The following is a 19,068-nucleotide window of genomic DNA, read 5'->3' as shown; positions in this document are numbered from 1 at the left end:
ACCCAGTCAACTTCAGTTCTCCCTGTGGAATCGTTCTTAAGCCCTGTAGAGTTACAGAAGACACAACTTAGACCAACGATGACCCCTTCTTCACCTTCTCCATCTTCATCACCGGACCCCTTCACCACACTAGAGCTCTTCACTGACCCCTTTTTGGATCTGGAATATGACATCACCTTTCTAGAGACATGCAGCCCTCTGCCAGGACGGCATGTCTTTGGAGAGGTATATAGAGGATTTCTTCGAAATATAGAAATTGTGTGTGGTGGGATCAAAAGTACTTTAAGTCAATGTAAATAAAATGAGAAACAGAGCCACTTTTCTGTTGGCATGTTTGTAATGTTCATATGTAATTCACATGTTTTTTTGTGAAAAACATTTGTGTCGGCTTTGTGTGGCATTAGGCAGTAGCGAACCCTCAGGGCCCTCTGTTATGACCTAAACTATTGTGAGAAATAATATTTAAAAACTTTAAAATATTATTTTCAATAAAAATCGGCCGAGATATAATCTAATAGGGAAAACTTCCTGGATCGATGTAGACTCTATCCACGTGAGATTACCAAATCTCACGAGAGTAATTTAAGATTCCGGAGCAGTCGCAATTCTGTTATGTCATACACTATCTGTGCAGCCTGCACCTGACCAGAAGTCGAACGTTTGCTTACGTCAGGGGCCTTTAATGAGGCTACCGCTGATAGAACAATAGTACATCAATGAGAGAGATTAATTTTGAGTGACAGTACAACTGACCAATCATATCATCTTTCTAAATGGCCGCGCTTTGCTAACTTTCTGCCATCTGGGGGGCTTGTTCGCCAGCAGTCTCATAAAGCGGAAGAAGCACCAGAAGTCAGTTTATGAACTTGAACTTATACAAACATAATAAAACGCAACATAATGTCCATGCCTGGTCCTCTCTCGCACTTCCCTGTTGTCGCTCTCTCTTATGCTTCCGGAGCTCCTCCGTGAGAGATGCAAGACCGGTGCACGCACAGCTGATGCTCGTTATCACTCACGTGACCGGCCTCGTGCCTTTCCCTCACGGCTCTCGTCCGCCCTCCTCACCACAATGTACTACGGTCAGTTCCATACATTTAGTTCACTGTACCAGATTAAAATTAAGATTTATTATAATCATAGTTTATTCGGTGGTGAATGTCTGTTAGTGTAGTCACCGGTTTTCTTTGCTGAGAGCTCTCTCACAAGGTGTCGCTTTTTAAACTGGTATTATGTACGTTAGTCTGTGTTTGTTTTGTGATCAGACTGTCACTGCAACGCCCAGGGAGAAAGTGGGGGTAAGATGCATTTCTCAAGGCCACCTCAGTCCTTACCTGCCGCCCCTGAGCATCGAACCCGCAACCTTTAACCATTAGGCCAGAATTGCCACTTAAGGTATAAAATGTTCCAGAAGAAATTACAATTCAATTTCAATTAACGTACACTGTTAGAAATGACAAAATATGCCACCTTCTCATCACCTTTTGGAAAATAATCATAATGTTGAATGGTTGAACTTGGCCACAATGAGAAAGAATCAAACGTGGCCGCAGAAAACAACAACTTTCAGAGTGAGCAGACGCGTCTGCCAACAGTTTGCTTTGGCTGCGGGCTGAGCAAACGTGTCAGCAGCTAACGCTAATCTCACTATGGACAGAGCTCATCTACAAACATCTGCCATCAGCCAATCAGTGAGGGAGGACGTCACACAACATTTATATTCATGACCAAACCGCACCTGCAAAGGATTGTGTGCTGAGCTGCAGACAGAAAAGAACCTTCATGAGGAAACATGATGAGAAAAACAAAAATGAGAAGTCTGACAGAAATGTGCCTTTTAATATTTATAGTTGTCACAACAATGTTTTGTCCTTTTATTTACTTTTATGACACAAATCCAGGAGGGGCTGACACGAAAAGTTTAATTTTTATGCTTTCAAACAGCATTTTATATGACTGTATTCGAGGCATTTGTTATATATGTAAGGAGAGGATTATGACATTTATAATATTCCCCTTACACACACACAAACAAAACATTATTCCTGGGACCCTATAAAACATTGTATGACAAATATAAAGCAGGAAATGTTGTCTCAAACATTTTTATCTCTTGACTTTGGGAGTGATTTTTTTACAATTGGAGCAAGTCAAACATAATAATTAAAAACACTAATTAAAGCTTTAGGCACATTGGGATTTTAGCAATGATAAACAGAGTTCTCCCTACAGGCAACTCAAAATAGGTTTTGGCATAAAACTGCCTCAATCACGTACGACGCAAATACGGTATGTTCAACCCAAATTTGTATGTTTACGCTAAAAGATCCTGACAGAGATGAATGTATTCGACCTAAAGTGCCCACATGAAGTGCTCTGAAATCCAGAGCACAAACTTCACTGTCTTCCTCTCTTCAGTGTATTAGGAGAAAGTTCTCCGGAGAGTTAGATGAGATGAGTTGGAACCCGTTCCAGGCCCCGGGATGTTAAGAGCCAGACGCATCATGTGATTGGCATGGAAATGGGGCGGCCCTGGCTCAGGGACAGTGGACAAACAGCTTCTCGGAGCAGAAGACCACCGCGAGCGAGAAGAAAAGGCAGGTGCGGCTTAGCGGCGTGTCAGTCAGCCTTTCCGAACAGCAGCAGAATGCAGAGGTGGGAATGCTGCCCACGCAATGGGACGGAAAGTCCATACGGAAGGAAAGATAAAACTTGCCACATGCGGAAAGGGGAGGGGAGCTTATGACAGCCTGTGTGGGGGCAGCGGGACGTGGGTTTGTTCTTTCTTGTATTCATACTTCAGGCTAAAAAGTGTCACAGTTTGTTAGTTATAAAACTCGGGGCAACAGAGCAAATGTTTTTGGTTAATGTTGGTCTCAAATCGTTTATGAATATGTAGAGGGGATCGGAATATGTATTAACTCGTCATAGAGGGATATCTAAAAGGGTCTTTCTCAGCAGATGCACTGCCAGTCAAATGCACTGGCATGGGAAGACATGCAAATGCAGGTTTATTCTACCTACAGACATTGACAATTTTATTATTCATGTTAAATTCTTAACATTTCTCCTTAAAATATCCCTAAGGATTGGGATTTCTATAACACTGTTGCAACAAAGGGCTTAACCGCAACCCTTACCTACTTCTTTATACTTAGCATAAGAGCACCATAAAACATAGACCACAAATGAAATATTACAGCTCGTAATAATATTAACAGTAGAGGAAAAAAGTTAATATTTTACATAAATTCGCAAAAATAAAAAACACCCTTTAAACTATAACGCATCAAACTGATTTTTTTTATTTAATCGTGAATCATTACTCTTATTTTATCTTTGAAATTGTAACAATTAATTCTCATTTATAACATTTAATTATTATTTATTTTTCTTTGAACAAAACAAATGCAATAAACAAGTACAAATTTACAACTTCACTCATATTAAAAGTATTCGTATTAACAAAACAAAATGGATGTCATGGAACATTCATATAGAAACAAATAAATGAAAGATCGTCCGATTTTTCTCTTACTTTAAAACAAATGTTTAGTTTGTGGTTTATTATTCTTTTTGATGAAAACTGAAAACTGAACTGATTTTATTTCTATTTTTATTCCTGCAGTGAGGAAGTAATGATACCAGTGATAACACCGTATGGAAACAGACTATCGGCCCAAGTTAACGTGTAACTATGATTTATTCCAACTTATTTCACAGGTTTCCACATCGTGAGAACAAACAATGAAAAAAATGCTGGCTTATTTATTTTTAATCCATGGATGGGTCAAAAAGGGTCAAAATCAACTGCTTGGAAAAAAATGATTCCAGGTTTTTACAAGTCATGATTTGGATTAAATATAAAAAAATGTTTGGGTTAGCAGATGGGTTCATCCCGTTTTGACCCAACTATGCTATATTTTTAGAGTATCTGACATCACAGGAATAAAGCATGTGTGCCTTTTTAGGTGCGTGAACAGCGTGCATGCATTAGTGTATATGTACATACCCGGCTGAGTGTAAGGGTGCCTTGCTTACAGTCTCTGCAGTGAACCCGTAGTTTTCCAGGCTGGATGGCCTTGCAGACAGTCTTACAGAAGACATAGAAACTGCTATGGGCTCTGGATTCTGTAAAAAAACGTTAAACAAAGCAAACATTAAAAGTGAAAGGTCATTTGTGGAGGGTGTAACTTTGGTTTGAGCAGTGGTGAGGGCACAAATTGGGGGAAATGTTTTTTTATTTGAATCCCACTTCCTGCATTTACATACATTTAGGCACAAAGGTGAAACAAAATCCATGAAATAATAGATTTTCTGCATGAAGTAAGCGAAGTGCGGATGGAGGGCAGCAAGTGATTTTCTCCACAAGGAATTCACTATCACAAACTCAAAATACATGAATTGTTTTTGATCATTTAAATTGATTAAACCATGAAACCACACAGTGTTTTTATTGTGTAGCAAAAGTTTTGGGCGGAAATGCGAGTATTGACTAATAAACGGAGGAAAAATAGCTTGTAAACCTGAATCTGTGGTGTAAATTAATCCTACATGTTTCTTTTATGCGTTTATGAATAATCTGACAATTATTTTATGCATTTATTTTAAGGACGTTCAGAAAGGGTATTTTGCATTGTAAAATCATCCTACCTGTTTTTATTAGATACCCTGCAGTAGGAAAATCTGACAGGGTAGTCCATGTAAGGAAGGAAGGAAGGAGGAGGGAACCGGAGAACATAAAACAGTCTTTTAATAAAATATACAAACAACAAAACAAATTTAAAATGCCACACAAACATAATAAAACATCACATGTAATCCAGGCCTGGTCCTCTCTTGTCACACCCTCCTGTTGCTCGTGCTTTTATGCTCCTGGAGCTCCTCCGTGAGAGATGCAAGACCGGTGCAAAACGCAGCAGACACTCATTATCACTCTCGTCCCGCCTTGCTCATTACAGTTAAGTTAAGATGTGTCCTTATAATGGAGTTTGGGAAAGAAACGCTTAGCGCAAGATGTTTTACTTGATCTGTTTAAAAAGGTTTCGTTCTTTAAACAGATGCTAGTGTTTATTAAGGTTTGGTAGAAATTTGGGCTTACCTAGTCGTCGTTCAGGTGGTTAAACATAAGTACTTTGAGTTTCTCATAGTGAATTCCTATGGAGAAAATCACTTGCTGCTGTCCACGTGTGGACGCATCAACACAGGTGGACTGCTTGGTCCTACTTCTCTCAGGCGATGACGGCATACGGTTCAAATCATTTGAAAGTGGGGGGGACACGAACAGGATTTTGAAAAGTGGAGGGGACATGTCCCCCATTGTCCCTAATGGAAATTACGCCCCTGTGTGGATGTAATATAAGCAAATTCTTTGTCAAAACAACAAAAAAAGACTTTCAAATTATTTTTTCTGCAATCCTGAGGGTCTTCTGCCTGATCCGATTTTCTTCTATAAGTTTAGGGCAGAAATGCTTTGCAGAAATGCCACCGTAATTCCCCAACTGATTTTTCTGCAATATAGAGTACAAAAAATCCAATATTGTAATTGGTTGGAAATAATGAATAGTAAAAAACGTCATACACTTCCACTTTAGATATATCCAATATATTCTCTTCATTTCGAGGTGCATTTCTAAACCAAGCAATTTTGGAAACTGTACTTTAGCATGAACATCAGGCCGCCAACTCTTCTCATTCACCTGATGTTTTGAGAAATTGCAAATGGGTTTAACGGAGAGCAGAAGATGCGGTATTACGCATAAAGATGCGGCAGTGCATTGACAAGCCACTTCAATCCCGGAACAAAGAGCTCAACAAACAATCAGTTTGAAAAGAACATCCAGACATCTTCCTGTCTTATGATTTACTTTAAAGATGACTTGTCCTATTCGTCTGTGCCACCCTAGTTTAAATCACCCGTAAACACACACACAGACCTGCAAGCAGCATTCTCATTAGAGCTAAAAGCATGGGCCATCGAGAAGGTACGTGATACCGTGACACAGCTGACAATAAATCGAGCGGAGTGGGTTTCATAAGACAGGCACTATGTTATTTATGATTTCTGCAGGATTCCTCCATTATGCTAATGCTTTTACAGGGGAAGGGTTGGATAAAAGAGCCGGTGAGATTGGACTAAGTAACCGAGTGCCAGCGTGAGGTTGAATAGGAAGGGCGGGTAGAGGACAGCTTGTAAAAGCAGCGCCATTGTGGTAAACGACAGCATCTGTCCTACCAACCTGTGCGTTTGCAAATACATTGAAGTGTTCTCCTTGAAACCTGCATATTACTGCTGAAAAGAGTGTACAAAGGCTTTGGCAGTTCAGGAACTATTTGAATAGGATATAGAGTACGCACAAAATAGCTGTGGTTTGTTGGGAGTAGGGATGTCAAAATATTGGGTGCAATAGGCGCATGCCAAATATTGTATTGTGGTGACCAATCATCTTGCAGCATGACTGAACACAAAGATATTTTAATCGTGACTTGATAAAGTTGAGTAATGATTAAATCCTAAAAAGTTTTGAGACCACCTGATGAAAGTACACAGGTATGATGACAAAAATGTCATTTCAGGTGAACTATCCCTTTAAATATCTAAGGCATTCTTGTCACATTCAGTTGCACATTGGCCCTGAGTCCTGGTGACAAAACCTTTACTGGGAATAAGAATCCATGAAGGAAATCACCCTCAAGCATATTTTAGCCAGACAGATTCATACACGCACAAAACCAAACACAGAACTACACAAGCTACCTGTGTGCCCCTCAGGGTTCCTCTGACCGGAGGCGTCTGTCTCCAGAATGACGGCCAGACCATCGGATGCAGTGGTCAGACGTGAGCTGCTGAGGTCCAGCCGGGTCAAGTTGCCCAGCCCACCTCCCAGCCGGCGCTGTAAGACCACCTCAGAGTGCCGGGCTGAACTGGATGGAGGCAGAACCACGTGAACTGTGCTCTGCTCAGGGAGATCACAGCCCTGCCACACAAGAAAATAGAAAATGTATCGGTAAACAAACAAAAAGAGTTAAAATAGGCAGTAGACAATACTTAATACAGTATATGCTAAAAAGAGTAAACTGATACTTACAAAAATCAAAAAAATCTGAATGTTTTTTAATATAAATGTTGTTTGGGAAATGTTTTATCTATTTATTTACATAAACTATTTAAAAAATCTACTCAAGTATTAGCTGTACAATTTGCAGACGCCAAAACTCACACTCATATTGCATAGAAAATATATTTCCCTGCAAATTTCTAACACCCACAGATGCTAATGAAAAGGATTTACAGAAGTTTGGGAACAGCCTCGTCTGCTATGTCTAATATTACTGCACACCAGAGCAAAAAGTGTTCACGGAAAATTATATGTGTGAGTCATGGCATTTACGTGATGTGAATTGTAATTCTGTCTTGTTGCGGTCTCAAAAGCACATTATGAGAGGATCTTTCATCCTGTTGTGTTTCATTTCCGACTCAATCCTGAGAATAAAAAAGCCCAAACTTTGCCGTCTTAAGTACCCTCACAAATTCAAGTAATCAAGCTGGCATACACGCTTCATACCGACGGGAAAACACAACTAAAGCGGAAAACATGCCAATCACCGCACGGACAAAGAGCTCGTATCTCACGCTAAAAGCACAAAGATAAAGGCAAGAACAGCATTGTTTAGAGACGACGGGAAAATGACAAAGATATCAATGCTTATGTGGAGCACTTTAACACAGAACAATTCCCTGAAGCATTCGTTTGATTTCAGAAACAAGGTGCTTTAATACCTTATCTGGATGTGGCTAAAAACCTTTTTGCTTGAAGATAAGCACTGTACAAATGTGCAAAGCTCTTCTTTAAAACATGTCTTTCAGTGGTTATTTAAAGGAACAGTTCACCCAAAAGGAAAATCTACTTTACATATTCCACCCTTATGAACACTTTTACTATGATAAAACCATTATAGAGCTGTATGCTGCTTTTTATGGATTAAAAACAAATATTTCATAAACTCCCAATTCTTTTCCATCCACATTCTGTGTTTTAAATAACGACCCTTTATCAGAATAACAGGGTGATAAAACAGTGAAAATGTTTGTAATAATAGGTAGGGATGTAAAGTGCGACATATGGCTGGGCATCTATTCTAATGATTCGATCACGATTCACAAGCGCTCGATTAAATTAGATTATGATTCATAAGCGCTCGATTAGATTCCGATTCACAAGCTCTCGATTCAAGTCAATGATTATAGATTTTACACAAATCCTATATATATTACTAAATAAAGATAACTATACAGTTAGGGAAATAATAATTTGATCCACTGCTGATTTTGTAAGTTTGCCTGCTTACAAAGAAATGAAGGGTCTATAATTTTTATGGTAGGTTTATTTTATCTGATAAAGACAGAATATACAAAATCAGAAGAATTTTTTTTTATATAAAAGTTATAAATTGATTTCCATTTCAGTCTGTGAAATAAGTATTTGATCCCCGAGCAAAACACAACTTTGTACTTGCAGGAGAAACCCTTGTTGGCAAGCACAGAGGTAAGACATTTCTGATAGTTGGTCACCAGGTTTTTACATGTGTCAGGATACATTTGAGTCCACTACTCTGTAAATCTTTAAGGTTTCTTGGCTCTCGCTTAGCAAATTTGCGTTTTCTTTCACAGATTTTCTATAGGACTATAGGGTCTAGAGACTGGCTAGGACATTAAATGTTCTTCTTCTTAAGCCACTCTATGGTTGTCTCGGCAATATGTTTTGGGTTTTTGTCATGTTTAAGGAACATCCACGACCCATCTTCAGTGATCTAGTTTAGGGGTGGAGGTTCTCATCCAACATTTTACGGTAAAAATCCCTAAACCATAATGTTTCCAACACTGTATTTCTCTGTAGGGATGGTGTTCTTGGGGTCCTAGTCATCATTTCTCTCCCTCCAAAAACAGGAGTACATTTTCTTCCCGTTTGACCACAGCCCTTTCTGCAAAGCCTTGTTTTAACCATTTGATGTTCATTGTCAAACTTCAGAAATGCCAGGCGGGTCGTCTTGGGCAGGAGGACCTTGACTGTGCTTCAGGATTTCAATAAATTGTGGCATTCCGTGTTACCAATGGTTTGCTTGCTAACTGTGGTCCCAACTGTCTTTAAATCATTGACAAGCTTCTTCCGTGTAGTTTTGGGCTGATCTTTAACATTTCTCATGATCATCTTTACCCCATTGGGAAATTTAGCAGGGAGCTCCAGACCAAGGGCAATTGATAGTGATTTTGTATTTCTTCTATTTCTTAATAATCACACAGTTGACTCCCTCTCACCAAGCTTCTGACTGAAGCCTATTCAAGGTTTGTGCAGGTCTACAATCTTGTCCCTGATATCCTTTTAAACGTATTTGGTCTTGACCATGGTTTTGGAGAGGTTTAGATTCTGTTGGCAAGGCATCTTTTATAAAATCCTTCCGCTCTGTCACGTTCCTTTGTTCGTTCTTGGGCTAGTTTAATTTGTTTGCTTTGTGTGCGCGTGTCATCTGAGGGCGGGGCCAAACGCCAGCATTGTTATTTAAACGGAGATTAGTGTTCAATCTGTAGGAGAAGCAATTTAGCAGCAGAAGCGTACAGAACTGTGTAAGTGTATTTAAATTGTGTCTTGTTGAGTTTTAGTACTGTGTTAAACTGAGAAATCGCTTTGTATTTACTTCCGCTCCGTCACGTGGTGAAACCGCGTGTAGTATCGTTCCTTCATTCGTTCTTGGGCTAGTTTAATTTGTTTGCTTTGTGTGCGCGTGATATCTGAGGACGGGGCCTGTTGAATTTAAGTAATTAGTCGCGTATTTGAAAAGCGTCTACCCACCGCGGCAGCGGTCGCGTGCAGCCCTCATCGTGTGAAGACCGAAGAGAGTAAAGACATCGACTCTACCTGCGCGCGACTCCACGGAGCCCGGGACACCGACAGGTCACTTGAGTATTGCACTTCTTTTGTACCTTCTTTTGTTTTGTATCAACACTTGCACTTTTTGTCTTACTTGTTTGCACTAATACTTATTCCTTTATTGTTATCTTTAATGCTTCTTTTAAATATGTGTTTTAAAATCCATTCTGTTATCACAACACTTAAATCATCTGCCGCATGCCGAAGGCGACGCAATGCTAATAATCTTCACAATGTATCACTGCTAGCAACTGCCCCCCCTTCTACTTTCCCTGTGAACAAAGCTGATTTCATTACAGCTTTTGTTAAACATTCTGGTCTTTCCATTGTAGCACTTACAGAAACATGGATCAAACCAGAGGACTCTGCCACCCCCGCTGCCCTCTCCCAAAACCACACTTTCTCCCACAGCCCTCGCATCACAGGAAGGGGTGGAGGCACCTACTCATCCCCAAAGACTGGAAATTCAATCAGCTAACACCCATGTGTGACAACAGCTCCTCCAAGTTTCATGCTGTTACTATCACCCACCTTGTTAAAAGTCATTTTGTAGTTATATATCGTCCCCCAGGTCAGCTTGGACATTTCTTGGAGGAGCTGGATGTGCTTCTTTCATCCTTCCCTGAGGATGGTACTCCCCTGGTGGTACTAGGTGACTTCAACATCCACATTGGAAAGCCACAGGCTGCTGACTTCGTCAACCTGACCGCATCATTTCTCCTCAAGCAGGTTTCCACATCAGCAACCCACAAGTCTGGAAACAATCTAGATCTGATCTTCACAAGGTACTGCTCCACTCATCACTCTCAGGTCACCCCGCTGCACACGTCTGATCACTTCTTCGTCATATTCTTCGGATATCGCAGATGTCTTACAGATGGTCACCTTCCGGCGCAACCTGCGGTCTCTCCCTCCCTACTGTTTTTCCTCTGCTGTCTTCTCTGCACTCACCCCCTCTGATGAGCTCTCTCTTTTGAATACAGACAATGCCACCGCCACTCTGTGTTCCACGCTTTAATCCTGCTTGGACAACCTATGCCCTCTTGCATCTGGACCAGCCCGTGCATCCCCGTCAGCTCCCTGGTTATCGGATGTACTGCGTGAGCATCGCGCCAGCCTCCAGTCAGCTGAGAGAAAATGGCGCAAGTCAAAAGACCCTGCAGACCTCTCTCGCTACCAATCTCTTCTCTCTTCATTCTCTGTAGATGTCACCTCTGCAAAAACAGATTACTACCACTCGAGGATCTGCAACTCTCCGGACTCTCGAACGCTCTTCAAAACCTTCTCTGCTCTCCTCTGTCCGCCTGCTCCCGCACCTTCATCAGAGTTAACAGCTGCTGATTTTGCATCGTTCTTCGTAAAGAAAACTACTGCCATCAGCAGCCAGTTCTCTACGCCACCACCTGTCGAACCCGCCCACATCCCTGACACGTGTGTGCTCCCCACCTTTTCTCCTCTGTCTGAAGCTGATGTCTCCAAGGTCATTGGCTCCAACCACCCTACCACCTGCCCACTGAATCCCATCCCCACCCATCTCCTCCAGGCCATCTCTCCAACGGTTGTGCCTGCTCTGACCCACATCATCAACTCTTCGCTCACCACTGGGACATTTCCCACAGCGTTCAAAGAGGCCCGCATCACACCGCTTCTAAAGAAACCCACCCTGGACCCTACACTGCTAGAAAACTACAGGCCTGTCTCCCTTCTTCCCTTCATCGCCAAAGCCCTGGAGCGAGGTGTGTTCAACCAGCTCTCATCCTTTCTCATGCAAAACAACCTCCTAGACAGCAATCAGTCTGGGTTCAAGACCGGTCATTCCACAGAGACTGCACTGCTCTCAGTCATCGAAAGCCCTGAGACTGGCAAAAGCATCATCCATGTCATCTGTGCTCATCCTACTGGATCTGTCTGCTGCCTTTGACACTGTCAATCATCACATCCTTCTGGCTTCTCTCAGTGCTATGGGTGTCCCTGGAATGGCGTTGCAATGGTTTGAGTCCTACCTCTCGGGTAGGTCATTCAGAGTATCCTGGAGAGATGAGGTCTCCGCGTCCCAACAGCTCAACACGGGGGTGCAACAGGGCTCAGTGCTTGGACCGCTACTCTTCTCCATTTACATGACATCCCTCGGCTCGGTCATTCAGAAGCATGGCTTCTCCTATCACTGCTATGCCGACGACACACAACTCTACTTGTCATTTCAACCGGACGATCCGACGGTCGCTGCTCGCATTGCGGCATGCCTGAGTGAAATCTCGCTTTGGATGAAGGATCATCACCTGCAGCTAAACCTTGCAAAAACGGAACTGCTTGTGATCCCAGCCAACCCAAAGATTCACCACAACCTTGCCATTCAACTAGGCTCATCAACGATTACACCGTCCAGGACAGCCAGAAACCTGGGAGTGGTAATCGATGATCGGCTTAACCTCACAAGTCATGTTGCCAGCACCACCCAGTCCTGTAGATTCATCCTCTACAACATTAGGAAAATTAGACCTTTCCTATCGGAGCACTCTACGCAAGTACTAGTCCAGGCTCTTGTCTTGTCCAAACTGGATTATTGCAATGCGCTTCTGGCTGGACTTCCTGCTTGCACAATCAAACCTCTCCAGATGATCCAGAATGCGGCGGCAAGAGTGGTCTTCAATGAACCGAAGAGAGCGCATGTAACTCCGCTCTTCATCAGGTTACACTGGCTCCCTGTTGCCGCCCGCATAAAGTTCAAAGCTATGCTCCTGGCCTACAAGACCAACACCGGATCTGCACCATCGTATCTCCACTCGCTAATGCAGATCTATGTTCCTGCCAGATCACTGCGGTCTGCAAAGGAACAACGACTAGTGGTACCATCCCAAAAAGTAAAAAAGTCATCAAAATTGCGACGACCCGTCAAAATAAAAGTCTGTCAACCTTGAATATCCAGATTAAAAACACGGTATTGTTTTAAAATATTTACTATAGTCAATTGTAGTATTTTAGCAAATTTATAAACTATAAACACTAGAGTATACTTATATTTACTAAACTAAGATTTTATATATAAACCTAACATCTGCAAAATTTTGAATTTTACTGCAGTTTACCATTGTACCAAACTGTACCAAAATGAAAACCGAAAAAGGAACTTAGGAAAAACTGAATTATATGGCCCTAATTTACCCAACTGTAACATTAAGGTCCTTCATCCGTTATCTGCCTATTTATGTGATGAACTACACATAAATATATTTCATGTGTATATTTTTTTCTCATACCGTTTTATACTGTTAAACTTCCAACCTCTTTAGCACCAGTGCTACGTGCAAAACATGTTAACGCACAGCCATGAATAGGGTATCCCTTTAAAAACATTTAGACCCATTCTGTAGACTATGCACTATGCACAATGTTCTTATTCATAAAATGAAAGCATATAAAACTTTTAATCACCACATTCATAATTTTAATTCTCTAGTTGATTGACGACTTTTTGTTTAGCAGAGAACAATTTTCAGGGCAGAAAAAAATGCTTTATACAAATCTGACACAAGCAGGCCATCTTTCAGAAAATCCCTAACTGACAGGAAAATGCTTCAGAGTGCTTATTTCTTGGTTTCAGCTAAAACATTACAAAAAAGAAAAGATCAAGTCTCATCTGTTGGTTTTTGAACAAACTATATTGAAGAAATGTCTTCTTGCGGCAGGTGCATGGATTTCCAGCAAAGCCGTATCATATAGGCTCAAGTCAGAGAGGAGATCTGTAATACAGGGTGAAATAACAGCGGCTGACATGCTGGGAAATGAGTGACCACAACAACACAATACCGAAGCACTATAGAGAAATGCATGAATTGAAATAAGCATTGATCTTTAGATACATAATGAATGCTTTAAAGACCGCTGTGACATGATATGCTGAAATGATGAATATGCTGATCAATATCAATTTAGTTGGCCGTTTTTGACTTTGCATTTGTAATCATGACAAAAATAGCATTAGAAAATGGCATATCGGTGAGATGACCCTTCCGACTCAAATCGCTACAGCCGCAGTGTGTACATGCGATAACCTCAAATTCACATTAATGGAACAGGCAGTTTTCCTGATAACTCCTGGGCTCAGAGTAAAGGGTAAAGCTTTGGGCAAAAATAACACTGCACATGCACTCCGAGATAAAAACCAATTTCCAGGAAGTGAACTTGTGACATTACGAAAAAGCATTGATCCAAGCAAAACACATACACAACGCCAACATTGAGTACACAAGCACAGAACAGAGGAAAGGGGAGAAAACATCAAACCCTAAGAATGGTGTTTATGGAGTTAATTTAGAATGCTTTCTAGAATTCTTATTTTCAATTCTGGCTGCTTTGGGGACGGAGCGGGACTTGTTTTGCTGATGAGCAGAAAGTGCATTCATTTTACAAACATGACCTTTTTCAATTGTGACATTCTCTTGGGAGAACAAATCAACAAGTCAGTCATTTAAAGACAGAGACACTGTGCATTAGCAATGACCCGCCTTTTTAAAGACAGTGAGCGACTGATTTTCAATTCTGAAAGCACGGAGACAATCAATTGTCCTTTCATGCAGAATCATAAGCAGCCCAAGAGAGTCTGGGCACTGTCTCAAGGTCATTTATGACCTCTGTGCATTAGGACACAACATATTACCTTACATTTCATCTCGAAGTGATAGGCCAGGACAGCGAGCTGAATATCAACTAAGTTTGATTAGCAGAGGTTTTTGGAATCAAAACTGAAAGTTGAAATATGGACATAAATCTTGGCACTGTGGAAGAGTCTCCTTGACCATCTCAAGAACGTTATTTCACTTTTAAAACGTCAAAGGGACACTTCACCTAAAAATGGAAATGATCTCACATCATTAATTCACTTTCAGGTTATTCCAAAGGCTTTTATCTTTATTTAGGAAGACACCAAAGGTAAAATTTTCCTCTAAATGTCTTTCATCCCAAAAATTTTTTTAAGTGGTCTATACGACCTCTCTGAACCTAAAATGACTTATAATAACAAAAAAACATTCAAACATTCTCGTGTTATGATCAATGATGGGAAATATATATAATGAAAATAATGACACTTTCTGTGGCAATAAGATTTTAAAAAGCAGTGGAGGAGAAGATTTTCAGTAAAAAGCAATCAAAATTCCTTTTGTGTTCTGCACATATAGCTATCGTTTTTACATACACAGTTGCTTTTTAGAGTGTTACAGCCACAAGTACTTGTATGATTTTATTTCATTCTAAATCTTAAATTTTTTTGGATTACAGAATAAAGAAAAACGTTTATTTAAGTATGAATATGGCATTTTCAATATCATTGAATAAACATTGCAATATCATTAAACGTAATTTTATACTAAATGCCCTATTATAGAGGTTTAAAATCCACATACTCTATAAATTCTAAGAGAGATGGAGTTCTTTTAGTAAAGCTCTCTATAAGGCTTTAAATCAACACAGCTTTCTTCCGTAGAAGCATCTGCATTCATGAACATGTAGTTTTATTCAGATCTTATGTCATCATCATTTATGGCACCGTATTTGGACTTTCATAAACGTGGACTCACTTTTCAAAGTTGGACTTTTATGCATGGTTGTATTTCACAATTTGTTTTTCAGACATTCAATGTGATCCTTTAAGTTCAGCCAGGATCAACAGATTTCACAAAATTATATCTATAACTTTTTCTAACACACCTCTCTAATTTCGCTTTAGAAGACGAATCAATCCACAATGGTTTATTTTACTTCTGTTGTTTTTTAACCATGTACTGAACGTACTGTCACAGAATGCGATTTCGGACGCAGCTAGAGTCTCCTCCCAAACTGGAAGAGTCCTTCAGACTAAATGCATGTGGTGACCTTCATAGCACTGCCCTTTATGTGTATTGCTCCTTCAAAAGCAGAGAAGAGTGCAAGAGAGATGGGGGAGAGGAGTACTTTGAAAAAAAGAGGTAATAACAGTGAGCAGAGACAATGGGTCAGAAAGGAAAACAAGAGAGACAGGGAACAATTCCAGCAAAAAATAGACAAATATGAGGATGGCATGGAACTGAGCAAATGGAACTGCACGGTGAAAAAATGAAAGACAAATACAGAAAAAGAAAATCAAAGAAGTGACATCACCTTCGACAAAGACTAGGAGTGTTAGATTCTAAGGTTGTCTTCCAAAAGCCAGTGATGATCAGGAACCTGAAATGAATAATGTACTTGTATATTATTTAGGGATGTCAAACAATTAATCGCATCCATAATAAAGGTTTGTGTTTTCATAACATATCTCTGTGTACTCTGTATATTATAAACACATACTTGTATGCATATTTAGGAAATCTTATGTATTTATTTATATTTAGCGATAATTTTAATGTATTTAAATGTAAAATATGTATTCATTTCTTAAATATATGCATCTAAGTTTATGTTTGTATAACATAAAATGAATATGCATAGTACACAGACATATATTGTGTAAACGCAAACTTTTATTACGGACCAAATAATCGTGAATAATCGTTTGACCACCCTAATAGTATTATAGATAAATAAATATTCATGACCAGTTTTTTTTTATTCACATACAAGAGGTAAGTACAAATAAATATGCCTAAAATTATTTGCTTCTACGCATTACAATTAAATATATTAGTAAGAGAAATTAAGGCGAATTACACGATTAGTATGAGGCAGACAAATTCGTTTCTACATCATGTCTGGTGCTAATTTACAATTTATTAGAAACAATTGATCAGTCATAGGTGTCAAAGAAAAACATTAAGGAGTAGTTCACCCAAATCTGAAAATTCTCTGATATGTTACTCAACCTCATGCCATACCAGATGTGTTCAGCAGATAAAACATACATAAATGTGTTAAAATGTTTGTTAAAATGTCAAGACAACAGAAACTAGGTGAAATGAAAGATGAACAGAGTGTGACTGCATTTGAGAACCACACAATTTGTGGGTAAAATCACACTTTCTACGCTCCATAAAAACCCATCGGCTCATCCCCCCTTGACTAAGACCCGGACCATTGGGGAGAGAGCATTTTGCGCTGCAGCCCCCCGCCTCTGGAATGACCTCCCTTTACATTTAAAGGTCCCACAAGCCATTGATAGTTTTAAGAAGGGTCTAAAAACTCACCTTTAAAAAAGTTTTTTAATGTTTAGATTATCTTTTAATGTTTGAATCGCATAGCTATGTGTTGTTACCTTGTGGTTATGCGTTGTAGCACTTTGAGATTTTCATGGAGATGTAATGTGCTCTACAATTAAAATGTACTATTATTATTATTTCAATAATTACTTGTGACCGTTGTAATTTACGCCCTGATTACACACCTGTGAAAGCAAAATAAACAAATGTTTCTTTCGCGCCCTTGCGCATCCATTGTCCATGCACAATAATATTCCCACCCAGTTACCAAATTCTTTATTAAAGTATTGTTTTCCTGTCCCCACCACTTTTCAAAACAAAGTTACGCAACTAGAAACATGTATGTATAATGTGAGACCTGAGCTAAACACTGCAAATAACCTGTAAATGACAACACACTCTCCATAAGCACTTAGTGCGTGCACACAAAAACACACACCCAAGACGATTCCAGGGTAAATGTTTTTCAATTACTGAGAGATTTATCTGCGCTTGAGTTAATTCACTGCACAATGAAGCAGAGGGGAAATATGGATGAGACATGTAAATTAATTTTGAAAGGAGCTTATTAAAACAAACCGAGTAAATATACAGCATATTGATTCAATTAGAGTGAGGTGAGAACTAGCTGCTTGTGTCAATACTTGAGATCCACTCAAGAACGTGAAAACTGAAGGTTTCTGATCAAATTTACTGATGCGCAAAATAATTACTGATAATAATTATCTGGATTCATTTGTTCACAGGGCTCCAGACTTTTTTGCGACCAGTTTTGCGACCAGTTTGCGCGAGCATGTTTTGCAAGGCAAGGCAAGTTTATTTATATAGCACATTTCATACACAATGGCAATTCAAAGTGCTTTACATAGAAGAAATTGAAAATATCCATTTGATATTTAAAAATTAACCAGTTAAGAATAAAAATAAAATATAGTTTAGAATAGAATAGATAATAAATAAAATAAAGTACAGCACAAACAGGGGGACGGTCAGAGGCACAGTGCACGTTCATTAAATGCAAAATTAAACAGATGTGTTTTGAGTCTGGATTTGAATGTGACTACTGTGGGAGCACATCTGATCTCTTCTGGAAGCTGGTTCCAGCTGCGGCTCGCATAATAGCTAAATGCAGACTCTCCTTGCTTGGAGAGAACCCTTGGTATTTCTAGCTGATGCGATCCTAATGACCTGAGTGTTCTTTTGGGTCTATATTCAATGAGCAGATCTGCAATGTATTGAGGTCGTAGGCCATTGAACGATTTATATACCAGTAATAAAACTTTAAAATCTATCCTATATGTAATCTATCCTTCAGTGTAAGGACCTGAGGACTGGTGTGATATGATCATATTTTCTGTTTCTTCTCAGAATCCTTGCTGCAGCGTTCTGTATGAGCTGCATCTGTCTTATGGTCTTTTTGGGGAGGCCAGTTAGGAGTCCATTACAATAATCCACCCTGCTGGTGATGAAAGCATGCACAAGTTTCTCTAAGTCTTGCCTGGAAACAAAGCATCTAATTCTTGCAATATTTTTCAGATGATAGTATGCTGATTTAGTTATTGCTTTGACATGACTACTGAAGCTAAGGTCTGACTCTAGAGACACACCGAGAATCCGGACTTGATTTTTTGTTGTTTGACCTTCAGAGTGAAGGTACGCGTTCACCTTGAGAACTTCATCTTTATTTCCAAACGCAATGACTTCAGTTTTGTCTTTGTTTAACTGAAGAAAGTTTTGGCACATACAACTATTTATTTCATCAATGCATTTGAGCAGGGAGTCAATGGGGCTGTAATCGTTAGGCGATAGGGCTAAGTATATCTGTGTGTCGTCTGCATAGCTGTGGTAAGCAATTTGGTTATTTCTCATTATTTGGCTCATTGGGAGCATGTACAGGTTGAATAGGAGAGGCGCAAGAATTGAGCCTTGGGGGACTCCGCATGTCATGGATGTCCACTCAGACTTATGGTCACCTA

At 39.8% G+C, this 19,068-nt stretch overlaps 1 protein-coding gene across 2 annotated transcripts in view; it reads right to left on the bottom strand.

Annotated features, from left to right (window-relative positions):
- The window catches only part of prkn (parkin RBR E3 ubiquitin protein ligase), a 90,831-nt gene that overhangs the window by 46,053 nt on the left and 25,710 nt on the right, over positions 1 to 19,068 (bottom strand). The window contains exons 3-5 of one of the 2 annotated variants that reach the window (XM_079473103.1): positions 6,758 to 6,977; positions 4,654 to 4,686; positions 4,013 to 4,131 (exon numbers count right to left, since the gene is read on the bottom strand). In XM_079473103.1, the coding sequence (XP_079329229.1) occupies positions 4,013 to 4,131; positions 4,654 to 4,686; positions 6,758 to 6,977 (372 nt within the window). The remainder of the gene's footprint in view (positions 1 to 4,012; positions 4,132 to 4,653; positions 4,687 to 6,757; positions 6,978 to 19,068) is intronic. The other variant, XM_079473104.1, reaches the window with a different exon arrangement.

Source organism: Barbatula barbatula, assembly GCF_947034865.1.
Source record: "Barbatula barbatula genome assembly, chromosome: 14".
Taxonomy (NCBI): Eukaryota; Metazoa; Chordata; class Actinopteri; order Cypriniformes; family Nemacheilidae; genus Barbatula; species Barbatula barbatula.
The sequence above is the reverse complement of the archived record's forward strand: the minus strand, read 5'-3'. Positions and strand labels throughout refer to the sequence as shown.